General features: G+C 40.7%; 1 protein-coding gene across 2 annotated transcripts in view; it reads left to right on the top strand.

Annotated features, from left to right (window-relative positions):
* The window catches only part of RELCH (RAB11 binding and LisH domain, coiled-coil and HEAT repeat containing), an 88,751-nt gene that overhangs the window by 48,312 nt on the left and 26,001 nt on the right, over positions 1–14,438 (top strand). For both annotated transcript variants that reach the window (XM_068396814.1, XM_068396813.1), the window contains exons 12-16: positions 4,494–4,584; positions 9,442–9,513; positions 10,320–10,460; positions 11,154–11,318; positions 12,214–12,361. In XM_068396814.1, the coding sequence (XP_068252915.1) occupies positions 4,494–4,584; positions 9,442–9,513; positions 10,320–10,460; positions 11,154–11,318; positions 12,214–12,361 (617 nt within the window). The remainder of the gene's footprint in view (positions 1–4,493; positions 4,585–9,441; positions 9,514–10,319; positions 10,461–11,153; positions 11,319–12,213; positions 12,362–14,438) is intronic.

Here is a 14,438-nt window from a genome sequence, read left to right as displayed (position 1 = left end):
TGGTTAAAAGGTCTTTAAACTAGGTTTGATGGGGGAGGGGGATAAGACCAGGGCAGCCACAAATGAACCTAGGGGTGACAGGCCTGCGTCGGGGGCAAGGCCGCTAACCCAGCTGAAGTGTGTTTACACCAATGCACGCAGTATGGGCAACAAACAGGAAGAGCTAGAGGCCACTGTACAGCAGGAAGGTTATGATGTGGTTGCCACCACAGAAACGTGGTGGGATGACTCTCATGACTGGAGTGCAGCTATGGATGGCTCTAAGCTCTTTAAGAGGGACAGGCGAAGCAGGAGAGGCGGTGGGGTAGCGCTGTATGTTAGGGAGTGCTTAGACTGTGTCAAAATTGAGGAAGATGATGAGGATTGCAAGGTTGAATGTTTATGGGTGAAGATCAGGGGGAAGGTCGGCAGGGCGGACATTACGGTGGGAGTCTGTTATAGACTACCCAACCAGGATGAGCAGGCGGACGAGGCGTTTTACAAGCGGCTGTCAGAAGCCGCCCGGTTGCCAGCCCTTGTACTCGTGGGCGACTTCAACTTGCCAGATGTCTGCTGGAAATACAACATGGCAGTGAGGAAGCAATCTAGGAGGTTCCTCGAATGTGTGGAGGACAACTTCTTCATGCAAGTGGTAAATGAGCCCACTAGAGGAGGGGCCCTGCTTGACCTGTTGTTTGTGAACAGAGAAGGACTAGTGGGAGATGTGAGGGTCAGTGGCTGTCTTGGGAACAGCGACCACGAAATGTTAGAGTTTTCGATAGCGGGGGAAGTAAGGAGGGGCAAGAGCAGAACTTCTGCCTTAGATTTCTGGCGGGCAGACTTTAGCCTGTTTAAGAGGCTGGTGGACCGAGTCCCTTGGGAGTCGGTCCTGAAGGGCAAAGGAGTCCAGGAAGGCTGGACATGCTTCAAAAGGGAATTGCTAAATATTCAGGAGTAGGCTGTCCCAGTGTGTAGGAAGACAAGCCGTCAGGGGAAAAAGACCGGCCTGGTTAAACAGAGAACTTAGGCTAGAACTTAAGGAAAAAAAGAGAGCCTATTTGCTCTGGAAGAAGGGTCGGGTAACTTGGGAGGTCTATAGAGACATGGCCAGGTCGTGTAGGGAGAAGATTAGAAGGGCCAAAGCTCAATTAGAGCTTGATTTGGCTGCTACAGTCAAAGATAACAAAAAAAGCTTTTACAAATACATCAACAGCAAAAGGAGGGTCAAGGAGAGCCTCCACCACTTGCTGAATGAGGAGGGTAGTGTAGTGTCAGGGGATGAGGAAAAGGCAGAGCTGCTCAATGCCTTCTTTGCCTCGGTCTTTAATGTCAAGACCGGTTGTCCTCAGGAGACTCGGCCCCCAGAGCCTGAAGTTAGGGATGGGGGGCTGTGTGAACCTCCCAGGATCCAGGAGGAGACGGTTAATGACCTGCTGTGCCAGTTGGACACCCACAAGGCTACGGGCCTGGATGGGATTCACCCCAGAGTAATGAAGGAACTGGCAAATGAACTTGCCAAACCACTCTCTGTTATCTACTGGCAGTCCTGGTTAACTGGAGAAGTTCCAGCTGACTGGAAATTAGCAAATGTAATGCCCATCTACAAGAAGGGTCGGAAGGATGATCCAGGGAACTATAGGCCTGTCAGCCTGACCTCGGTGCCAGGCAAGGTGATGGAACAGATCATCCTGAGTGCCATTGCACGGCACATGCAGGACAATCGGGGCATCGGGGCCAGCCAACATGGATTCATGAAAGGCAGGTCCTGCTTGACCAACCTGATCTCCTTCTATGACCAAGTGACCCTCTTAGTAGATGAGGGCAGGGCTGTGGATGTAGTCTATCTAGACTTCAGTAAGGCATTCGACACTGTCTCCCACAGCATCCTCCTAGACAAACTGGCTGCCCGGGGCTTGGATGGGTGGACTCTTCAATGGGTTAAAAACTGGCTGGATGGCCGAGCCCAGAGAGTGGTGGTGAATGGGGCAAAGTCCAACTGGCAGCCGGTCACCAGCGGTGTTCCCCAGGGCTCAGTTCTGGGGCCGGTGCTGTTCCATATCTTTATAGATGATCTAGATGTAGGGATTGAGTGCACCCTCAGCTAATTTGCAGATGACACCAAGCTGGGTGGGAGTGTCGATCTGCTGGAGGATAGGAAGGCCCTCCAGAGGGATCTGGACAGGTTAGATAGATGGGCCGAGACCAACGGCATGAGGTTCAACAAGAACAAGTGCCGCGTCTTACACTTCAGCCACAACAACCCCATGCAGCGCTACAGGCTGGGGGAAGAGTGGTTAGAAAGCGGCCCGGCAGAAAGAGACCTGGGGGTGCTGATCGACAGCTGGCTAAACATGAGCCAGCAGTGTGCCCAGGTGGCCAAGAAGGCCAATGGCATCCTGGCCTCTACTAGGAATAGTGTAGCCAGCCGGTCTAGGGAAGTGATCGTCCCTCTGTACTCGGCACTGGTGAGGCCACACCTTGAATCCTGTGTTCAGTTCTCAGCCCCGCACTTCAAGAAGGATGTTGAGGTGTTGGAGCAAGTCCAGAGGAGGGCGACCAAGCTGGTGAAGGGTCTGGAGGGTCTGACCTATGAGGAACGGCTGAGGGAGCTGGGGTTGTTTAGCCTGGAGAAGAGGAGGCTCAGAAGTGACCTTATTGCAGTCTACAACTCAACTACCTGAAGGGAGGTTGTAGTGAAGTGGGAGTTGGCCTCTTCTCCCAGGCAACTAGTGATAGGACAAGAGGACACAGCCTCAAGCTTCGCCGGGGAGGTTCAGGTTGGACAATAGGAAGAATTTCTTTTCAGAAAGGGTTATTAGACATTGGAATGGGCTGCCCAGGGAGGTGGTGGAGTCACCATCTCTGGATGTGTTTAAGAAAAGACTGGACATGGCACTTAGTGCCATGGTCTAGTCGACAGGGTGGTGTCAGGGCAATGGTTGGACTCGATGATCCCAGAGGTCTCTTCCAACCTGGTTGATTCTGTGATTCTGTGAACTAGTTTGTTGTAGAACTCAGAATTACCACAGGCTTTTGTCTCCATATTGCTATCACATATCAGCTGTTGATTTCTTGAGTCTTATCTAATCATTACATTTTTGTTTTCCCCCAACCTTTTTACCTTGATCAAAGGTCTAGTTCTCTGTATGTCACAGAGAGAAAAAAAAGAACAAAAACCACAACACAAAACCAAAGAGCTTGCTCTGATTGGTGGCCTAAAGAATGCTGGGGGAAAAAAATCTTTTTAATAGACTATTTCTCCTTGAAAAGATTCTGAAGTGAATGAGTCTCTTTTTGATGGAGTATATTGATAACTGATTAAGAAATAACCAGCAGAATGTCTGCCTTTCAACCTTAAGGGGCATACTGTTAGCTGCAGTAAATATTTAGGAGTTTAGACATGACACTAAAATGGTAACAAATGAATTCTGGCTTACTTTCCACAAAGTAATAATGAACAAATTCTCAGTGGTGTCCTAATCTTACTGTGGAGGTGATAAAATGAGTGTCTTGTGTCCATGTGTTGTCGTTTGAAACTCGTTATTTAAGTGTTGACATAGGCACTAAAAGTAAATAGAACTGGTAAATTGCATGCAAAGCTGGTATCATTCCAATCCTGTTAACAGGAGAAATAGTTAGAAGTAAAAAATCTCTACCAAGATAAACACTCATTAAATAAAAAGTTAAAATATAACAAATTACAGTTAAGTACAATTTTATTGAAATTTTTAATATATCTGTGTGCCATTGAAATTGATGGAACAATAGTGATTTAGAGGAAATAGAGGAATAGAGAAAAGTTTCAAAATGCAAGAATATAAATACAAATGATTCAGGTGTTCATAGATACTACTGATTAATTACTTGCTTTCCTTTTATAACGGGCTTTAGAAGATTTCTGATAAGTAAAGTCCGGTATTTTGGGAGAGATGACAGTAACTCACATGTAACATGAACGTTGCAAAACCGTGTCATAAAATAATTAAGTTACTTGTTTTGAACGAAGTTCATTAAATCTCATGAATGCTTCTAAAAAACAGTATGTGTTCTTGACTAGAATACTGATAGTATGATGGTATGAAGTAATTTAGATTCTCCTACTGCATGATGAGACATAGTATTCAGTAATAAGAATTAAATGAGAGATTTAGTCAGAGATTCCCAATCTCAGACATTAGGGAATCAGAGATTCTCAGGCTCTGGTTCATGGAGTTTGGGATCTGCAAGTTTCTGGAAAAAGCATATTAAATAGAAAACAAGATAGAACCATAGAATGGTTTGGGTTGGAATGGACCTTTAAAGGTCATCTAGTCCAACCCCTCTCTGCAATGAGCAAGGACAGTAGTGGCTTTCAATTTAAGATTTAGCCTTTAGGTCAGTGTGTGTGGTGTGAAATTTTGACTATAGACAATTACCTGTTGCCTGACAGCATCTGCTTTTCCTAACTTAAAGGATGGATTCTATATATCATAGAACTTTATAAACAGATTAAAGCTTTACATTTATGTTTTCAGACAGATGATACTGACTGGGTGTGTGGCATTTGCCCGACACGTTGGACCAACACGTGTAGAAGCTGAGCTTTTACCACAGTGTTGGGAACAGGTAACTGATTATTTTGTGCTTTATGCTGGAAAATTAGTTAAAAATTCATAAATGTTGAGTTTTATTTGTTTGAGGGGGAGGTTGTTTTGGTTTTCTTTTTCAGTGAATGGCAGTTCAAAGTATTTTTCAGAAAGATATTTGGATGTTCATTGTCCTCATTATATATACATTTATATAACATTAAAAAGAACTCAGAAGCAGAAAATTTGTCAAAGACTATGTGGAGATTCTAGTTACCTGAGTATACCTGCATATGTTTGTGGTATTGAAATGTAGATATGCACATGTTCATCATCATGCCTGACCTATTGCTGGACAGGTGCCTTTAGAATTTGTACTGTAATTTCCAGACTGTTGGAAATCCATTTTCATTCAAAGATTTCATTTGCTGATTTTTACATTGTATTAAGTCCCTGGAGCAGTGTCCAGACTGCAGCTAGTTTAAATTCTTAAACAGAAAATTAAAGATCAAAGTAGTAAGAAATAAGTCCCCTGTAGATGGGCATGATTTTACACCTGTAAGATCAGCCTGAAGTTTACATGTAACTTCTAGAATCATACTGACCTTTTCCACAGATATTCTAAATTAATAGAAATAGCTGAACAACCAAACTGAAATGCTCTTACTGTTTCATCTGAGGCATAGAAAGAGAACAACATGAGTTCAGGTGAAAATGCATGGTATTTTCCTCCCATAATGAAGAAAAAGGAGTTCATCATTGCCTAAAAGACAGTGAATAACTAAGCCATGGCAGAGTGGTAATGCTTGCTTTGATGGCACAGTCTTTCTGGTCTGATAATTGTGTACTGTTTCTTGCATAACTCAGCCATCTGCGTTTCACAATAAAGTCCAGGCTTTAATAGTCTTAATGCTTTCTGACAGTAGAAGTACGTATTATATGCAGCATTTGTGCTTATATGTATGACTGATGTATCTGTTCATTAAATAAAGGACTCACGGCAATAGTAGTTGGAACACTAAATTTCACGAGAAAGACTAAGAAAACAAAATGTGATTTATTTTAAGTGTTTAAAAAAACCAGTCTCATCTCAGTAGGAGTGCATCTTCATCATACCAGTTTCTTGCTAATTGCTGATGCAAAAGAGAAACCAGTCCAACTGTTAACAGTACAGCATATCAGGCTGCCAAGCCATATGTCATCATGCATTTATTTAATGCAGTTTGCCAGACTTTGTTTGCAGTACTGAAACGAAGTCATCGTTTTCTCCAGCAAAATACCAGCTGAATCTCATTGTCACAAGACTGAGTTTGTAGAAGGAACTCAAAATTGCACATAGTCTTCTACCTTTTCTCAGTAAATGCTTTAATCATGAAAGTATTCGTGTAGTTGGTCTCCAACCAAAATCTATTTACAGATTCGAAGTACTGAGCCCTCAGACGATTCAGCATATTCATCCACATGTTCTGGAGCTCAGAGTTATCAGGCTAGTCTTTGTGATCTTTCTACCTGCTCTTCACAGGTAGAATTTGGTAGCTGTCTCATCTGAGTTTAGGTCAAGGCTCTGTGAATGCTAAAATTTCCCTCAGAACTAGCGACCAGTTAATTGGCTTCCAAAATTGTACTACTGCTTATTAAAGACAAAAGGAAAAGAAATGGTAATAAGCATTTCACAGTTACATTTAAGTTTCCAAGGGCCTAATCATCTTTCCAAACAAAAACCTTGCAGAAATTTGAGTCTTTTTTCCTCCAGTGTGTCAGTATGTTTTTGCAATATCAAGGGTCATATTTATATTGCCTTGCCAGTCCACCTAAACCAGTTGAATCTAGTCTTTGCTGTTTCCCTCAGGTAGGCAGAGCTCCAGAAGGCAAAGTGTGTGTTACCAGTAGGGAATTTGCATTTGGAAAGATGGCACATAAGTCAAAGATACTGTAGGTATTAAAGCAGCCTGTTGCATGCCTGTAATGTTTCTAATCTGTGAAATCTCCATACTTCCAAAAAATATTACAGGTGCCCTACTGATGAATGAATGCAAAATAATGATAGACACACTCAAACAACGTTCTCCCATGTTTGAGACTTCAGTTTAATCCTGAGGCTCATGATTTGTTCATTGGAGTCTCTTTCAAATTATTTTTGCTACATTTCATTCCTGAGAGAGCTCTTGGTGATTTCAGATCAGAACAGTGAGAAAGATGAAGACGTTAATACTACATCAGTGGTCAGGTACCATTGTTCAGTGTGCTGTGGAAATAAAGTCGAGGTTAGAAGTTGTCCAAAGTTTATTTATTACTATGTCTTCATTTGTAGTTTCTCCTAAGCCAGTAGAATTGAGAGAATCACAGGATGGTTGAGGTTGGAAGGGATTTTTGAATGTCTTGTAGTCCAAGCCCCCTGCTTAAAACAGAGTCAACCAGAGGAGGTTCTCAAGACCAAGTCCAGTCTGGTTTTGAAGGATGAAGTCTGGTCTCTGAGAATGGAGGCTCCATAACATCTCTGGGTAACATGTTTCAAGGTTTGGCCACCCTCCGAGTAAAACTGAATTTCCTGTATTTCCTCTTGGCTTTTCATTGTGCACCTCTGTGTTCTTTACCTCTGCGCAGATAGGTGCAGATATTTATACATATGGATAAGATACCTGCTGAGCACTCTCTTATCAAGGCCAAACAATCCCAGCTCTCTCAGCCTCTGCCCATATATCAGATACTTCTCTCTCTTAATCATCTTCACATCTCTCCGCTGGACTTGGTCCAATATGTCTTTGTGTCTGTAGCTGGGAAATCCAGAACTGTGTACAGCACTCCAGATGTGGTCTATACCAGTGCTGAGTAAAGAGGGATAATCACTTTCCTTACCTGCTGGTGATGCTTATCCTAGTGCTGCCCAGAATGCCATTGGTCTTCCTTGCTGCAAGGAGCGCATTACTGGCTCTGTTTGGTATCTGTCAGGCCTTCCAGCTCCTTCTCTGCTAAGCTGCCTTCCAGCCAGTTGGCCCCCAGTCTATACTGGTGCATGGGAATTATTTCTGCTCAGGTTCAGGACTTTGCACTTCCCTTTCTTGAATTTCATAAGGGTCCTGTCTGCTGATTTCTCCAGCCTGTTGAGGTACCTCTGAATGGCAGTACACCCATCTGAGTATATCAACCACTCCTTCCAGTTTTGCATCATCTGCATACCTGTTGAGGTGCATTCTGTCTTGTAATCCAGGTCATTAATGAAGATGTGTAACATCTTCATTTTTGGCCTCAGAATCAACCCTTGGAGTGCACCACTGGGGACTGGCCCCCAGCTGCACCTCTTTGAGCCTATGATTAGTTCAGCCAGTTTTCCATCCACTTCACTGTCCTTACCTAGCCCAGACTTCATCAGCTTGTGAATGAGGATGTTACGGGAAACAGTATCAATAGTCTTGCTGAAGTCAAGATAAAGAGTATTCACTGCTCTCCCCTTGTTCACTGAGCCAGTCATCTTGGAAACCTATCAGGTTGGTCATGTGTGGTTTTTCCTACATAAATATATGCTGGCTATTCCCAACCACCTTCTTGTCCTTCATATGTGTGGAAATGCTTTCCAGGATTAATTGCTCCAACACCTTCCCAGGAACTGATGTGAGACATACTGGCTTGTGTTTCACTGGATCCTCTGTCTTGCCCTTCCTGAAGATAGCAGTGGCATTTGCTTTCTTCTAGTCCTCAGGAGCCTCCCCCATTGCCACAACATTTTGTTGATTGTCAAGAGTGGTCTCGCAATAACATCACCCAGCTCCCACAGCACTCATGGGTGCATCCCCATCAGGGCCCACAGGCTAGCGTATGTCCAATTTGTTTAAATGTTTCCTAACCTGATAATTCTCTACCAAAGGTAAGTCTTCCTTGCTCCAGGTTTTTCAGTGGGTTTTAGGGACCTTGGACTACTGAAGGTGAATCTTCGCAGTAAAGACAGAGACAAAGAAGGCAGTGAGTACCTTGGTCTTTTCTATGTAAGATGGTTGTCTTACCAAGGCTATACACTGCATAGCAAGAGAGAAAGAAAGTCACATATATAAATATGCACACCACATGCATATATCCTATTTTATCTGTCAGGATCAAACTATTCACATTTCCCTCTTACAATTTTACCCTAAAATTTCTTATTCACAAAGTATATTGGAACATATCACGTGTTTCATGGTACAAGCTGTACACTGGCCATTAAAGCTGACTCCACCAGGATGCAAACTTGGTTCCGAAGTATCAATATTAAATTTGTAAGGCAGAATTTTTGAATAGCCTTTGAGCAGAAAGGAGAGGTAGCACAGGATCAAGAGGTTCTTGGGAATAGGAGCTGTTTTCAGTGACATTTTAGAATGATGACATGTTTATGCTGGACTTGAGAACAGAACTTCAATAGCACACAAGTACTTTTTGGCTTAGTATGTGTGTCTTCTTTTGAACTTGATTGTTCAGCAAGACCTAGGCAGCTATGCTACACTGGTTGGCTCAGAGCACTAGAGGGCACTTGTGTAGTTCTTAGAGGAACGGCGCTCCTGAAGGGCTACATAAGACAAAATATTTTGTGACATGCTAGCTCGGAAGTTACTCATATTCTTTAGAGTACAGCAGCACATACGCTGCTTTCCACCCTTCTTTTTACTGCGTATACATACATGCTTCTTCAGTGCTTCTCTTACAATAAGCTCTGTTTTACAGGATAGCTAGAGAAGGCTGTATCTGCCTTGCCTTTATGCCTCAGTGCAAGAATTCGAGGCTGCTTAATATCCATATGCAATTTCTATGGGCACAATCAATGCTTATTTAAGAGGTGCAGGCGTATCCCTCCGTTGCAGTTCATTCTAGCCACATTTTGAATACTGGTTACTGCAAAGCAAATAGCCATTCTGTTTCTCTTTACCAGATCAGCCACAAATACCCAGAGAGACGGCTACTGGTAGCAGAATCCTGTGGAGCTCTAGCACCTTACCTTCCAGTGAGTATTAATACTGACTCTAAATACTTTGCTAGTGAAAGCAAGGTGAAAATCTGTTGCATAATGTAAACATCATTTATCATTTTAAATACCAAAGTCTGTATGTTATGCATAGACAGTCACATTGTCTTCTACTTGATTTCACACATGTAAGATTCAGTAAATCACATTAAGGAGATAGCTTATTATAAAGGAATGCAGGTCAATCTAGCTATGAAATGTCTTTAAAACAGTATGTTCTGAAAATAGCATCCTTGTTTCGGTAAAGATGAAGTAAAGATAGTTAGGACCAATTAAGGAAATAATCTCTGGAAGCATAATTGGCACCCAGTAATAGAGTTCTTCAGACACTGTGGAATGTTACATGAAGAGTGCTGCCAGTCAGAAGCAGCAGCAAAATTAAGTCACTAGCAAACTAGAATTTGAAGCTTTGGAGAAAGAGGAAATAACCCGAATTAAAAACTCACTTCTCCAATTTAGCAATGCAGTGATTAAAGATTCTGTTTTAAGTCTAGGCCTATAGTAGTTTTTTGCAGTTAATTATTTTTGGTTCCATATGAGTTAAAGGACCTGAGTTCTGTGCTTAGTAGGACAAAAGGCTCTCTAATGAGGCTACTGACACTTTACATTCATTCATCTTCTGTTGTGAAAACTGAATGTGTAACATTCATAAGGGGATCTGTGGTTGGAGGACAGGATTTTGTTCATGAGGGCTAACAGAAGTGCAAATTATTTATAAGAATTGATATAAACCCACATTTCTTGTTACATTGGATTTAACAAGTATGTTTCTTGTTTACAAACAGAAAGAAATTCGTAGTTCGTTAGTACTTTCCATGTTGCAGCAAATGCTAATGGAAGATAAGGCAGATCTGGTACGAGAAGCTGTGATCAAAAGCCTTGGCATCATTATGGGATATATTGATGATCCAGACAAGTATCAACAGGTATAATTTGGTTTGGATTCTGTATGTATGAAATCTCTTTTATAGTTATTTCATGAATAGAGGGATGCATCATTTTATGTGTTTTCATTAAATCTTTCCAGATACTTTAAAAAAATTGTGATGATTTATATGAATGCTGATTTTATTGTATCACCAAGACCAAAAAGAAAACATATACTTACAAGTATCATTAGAAGCTCAGGTATAAGCCTTTTACAGAAGCTCCTCTAATAATTCATAATTTGCCTTTAAGAACGTACCAGTTCATTGCCCACCTCATACTATTAGCCAATATGATGTCATCACTTGCTAACAGAGATTTGTCTACTACAACAAAGCCTACTTGTAGTTCAACTTAATACTGCCTCATAATGTTTCAGATAAGTGAAAATTAAGAACTTCCAATCCTATCTTTGAGTTTTTGGAGGCAGAGTGGTAAAATGTGTTTGTATTGATTCTGATAACTTGCCTGTAGAGAAATACTAGCGGGATCATTGAACCACCTACTTTTTACCTTTGTAGAAGTGGTGGGAATATCTGTTGAAAGGCCTCCATGTACTATGTTGTTTTATTTTTATTAGTGTAAAGTTTTAAAAATAGGTGATAATCTTTTTCTAGTCTGCATGTTTTGTGTGGGGAAACTTTAGCATAAATTTTAGGAAAATAATTACATTCTTTATTGTCTTTTGCCAGGGCTTTGAACTGCTGCTTTCAGCTTTAGGAGACCCTTCAGAACGTGTAGTTAGTGCAACACATCAGGTATTTTTACCTGCTTATGCTGCCTGGACAACAGAACTGGGAAATTTACAGTTCCATCTTATACCTACACTGCTTAATAAAATAGAAAAACTGCTCAGGGTATGTGTCCAGCTGTTTCTACATTGGAGAATTTTCTTTGTATCTTTATTACATATGCAGGTTTTTTTAAAAAATACAAAAATGTAAATAATTGCTACTTAATGTTCTGTGGGGGAAAAATTTTCTGAAGATTCTGTTGTAACTCCATAACTTTTACTTGTCCTTTGGAAGAAGGAAAAAAAAAAAAAAAAAAACAAAAAACCACCAAAACCAAACATATTCTCCTTTAAGAATATTTTACTTTATAACCCAATAATCAAAGCGCAGTTCAGAAAACGCATGCTTGGGGCTGTGACCAGATGATATGTGATATTCTGAGTGCATTTGCTTTATATTTAAATTGCTTTTAAGTGTCACATAGTGCACTTATTAATAAAGTGCAATATTTATTAAACAAAAAAAATAAGTAGAATTGAATGGTTTAGTTAGGTCGTTTGCAATTATGAGCCAGTTTGCACACCTGATTTGGTAGATGTCTGGAAAGTACTGGAAAATAGGGTATCTTGTAACGATCTAACACCTTTAACCAAGATGCTTGTTTTCAGAGTACAGACGACTAGTTTATTCAGTTTTTAGATGCATTGGTCTCTGAGACCAAGGATTCACATTTCGAAAATGTGCTAAAAAATGTTCTTTCAGAGTATCAGTGTGTTCATCGACATGAACTACTAAATGCCAAAGGCTATATTGCTTGAATCTTTTGAGTAAAAGTGACTTAAGGGTGACAAGGGGATTTGGATGGTGACACAAAGTGAGTTTGTGGTTAGGATAAATTGCTATATAATTAGTGTCTCTGTGAAGAAGCTCATCACAGATATCTCTTGCCAGGGAATACATGCCTAAGCAACAGATCATCGAAGCCAAAAACTTTAAGTAAATGTCCCATTTGTTTCAGGAAGGAGAACATGGCTTGGATGAACATAAGCTCCACATGTATCTGTCTGCTCTGCAGTCGTTGATTCCTTCACTCTTTGCACTGGTGCTACAGAACGCACCTTTCACAAGCAAGGCTAAACTTCAGGGAGAAGTACCACAAATAGAAGGTAAATGATTAATTTCTGATATGTGGCATTTTTATAAACTTAAGTGTAATTCAGTGACAAATCTCAAATCACTATTAACGGCAATGGAAAAATTTCAGGAAATAGTCCATAGTCCACACTTACTTGGGATTTGTGTGTATTTAAGGTTACTACATAAACATAAGCTGCAGAATCTATGTGTAAACTTTAGATTTTTATAGCACGCTGTCTGTACAATACTGATTTAAGTCTGTCCTCAATCCTTTTTTTCTAATCCACCTGTGCTTTATGTTGTATTTTCATATATAGCAAGTACAGAGAAAGAAATTCAAGGAGCCTCTATCGTGTTGTTAACTTTCTTTAATGTTGCTGAGTTGACAGAATTATTTTTTTTTAAAGGCAGATTCCAGCATAGGAAGATTTATCTTGACTTGTCATGACTTTTTTCTTTGTTCTGTTTTTGCCTTTTTGGGAAAACATCTTTCTACTTCCTTTCTTCCCTCTGCTCCTACTTGATTCCTGTGAAAGAAACCAGTCTGACATGAACCCTTATCAGATATTTAACTAATTACAAATATCAGCTTATTGATGCAGAAGAAATATGTAAGTCATGAATATTTACAAAGTGATTGCCAGTGCAATAGAGGAGAGCTAAATGGTATCCTTTTGGATTTTTTTTTTCTGTATTTACTTAGCAGTGTTAGAGGCAAAATGGCTTCTTTGTGCCCAGTGACATAGCTTTACATAATCCAATGAGAGTCTTGCAATGAAATACTTTGTTGTCCTAATACACAACATAAATTGTAAAAAAAAGAAGTTTTGCCTTCTGATTTGCCTCTTAAATGTTTTTTCATATTGGTCTCCCTTAGCAAATCCTTGTTTTCTTCCTTTTTCTACCCATTTCTACACTTGAGACGTGATTATCACAAAAAGAAGTCTTTATTTCATCTCTCGTTATTTCTCTCTACTTATTAAAAGAAACTTTTGAGAAAGCAGAGCAGTCCTTAATTGGACTTCCTAAAGGTTTCTGAAGAATTGATTTCCACTAATAGCCAATAATAGCTCAAGAAGGCTGGCCTCAGTTTCAGTTAATTCTTGGAAATCAAAAATTTTATGAAGTGGCAAAAATACAGCCTAGTGCAGGAGCTTCACCATCTGTTATGTATCTATGTAATATCTTAGCAAACGGAATGGCCTCATAGTGAAGTTACACTTGGATCAGCAATTCTAGCCTGTAGAATGTTTTCTCCCGTTACAAATACTTTTTAAAGATATTATTGGTAATACCTGCCACATGCAGATAATAGTGCTGTGTGTGAAGATGCAAAGAAAGGGTAATAACTTTAAAGGAGAATTTGGAAAGTAGCTAGTGGTATGTTACTGTACGATATTAATGTGAAAATGTTAAACGTGGTGTGGTAAAACTCGTTCAGCTGACCTCACTCATTTGAAGATGAGCACTTTTTCCATGAGTGGCTACTACTTAAATAAGGAATTCAAAACTTTCAGGCTTCAGCCTAGTCTGACAGTTTCTTCCTCCACAAAAGTGGAGGAAAAAAAATCTCGTGTACTTTTCACTAACCCAGTAGCATTGCAGGAGCTACAAGCTTGCTTGCTTCAATTTTGCAGTAGGAAAGATGATGTTATTGTTGCTTAACTTCATTGCTGAGTAATTTTAAGTATGCTTGACATGAATTGAGAATAATAAAAGCAATGTTCGTGTAGCAGGCTTTCAATCCCCAGATATTTTTGTGGTCTAGAATTTTCCAAGTCCCTTCATCCCCCAGCCTGTATGGATACAAGGGGTTGTCCTGACCCAGGTGCAGGACTTGGCCTTGTTGAACCTCATGAGGTTCTTGAGCTTGTCCAGGTCCCTCTGAATGGCATCCCATCCCTCAGGCATGTCAACCACACTGCTCAGCTTGGTGTCATCTGCAAACTTGCTGAGAGTGCACTTGATCCCACTGTTTGTCATTGATGAAGATATTAAACAGTACTGGTCCCAATACAGACCCGTGAGGGACATGGCTCGTCGCCGATCTCCATCTGGACATTGAGCCGTCAACCACTACTCTCTGGATGTGACTATCCAGCCAAT

Source organism: Nyctibius grandis, chromosome 3 (genome assembly GCF_013368605.1).
Source record: "Nyctibius grandis isolate bNycGra1 chromosome 3, bNycGra1.pri, whole genome shotgun sequence".
NCBI classification, from domain to species: domain Eukaryota; kingdom Metazoa; phylum Chordata; class Aves; order Nyctibiiformes; family Nyctibiidae; genus Nyctibius; species Nyctibius grandis.
This window is presented reverse-complemented; position numbering and strand designations above follow the sequence as displayed.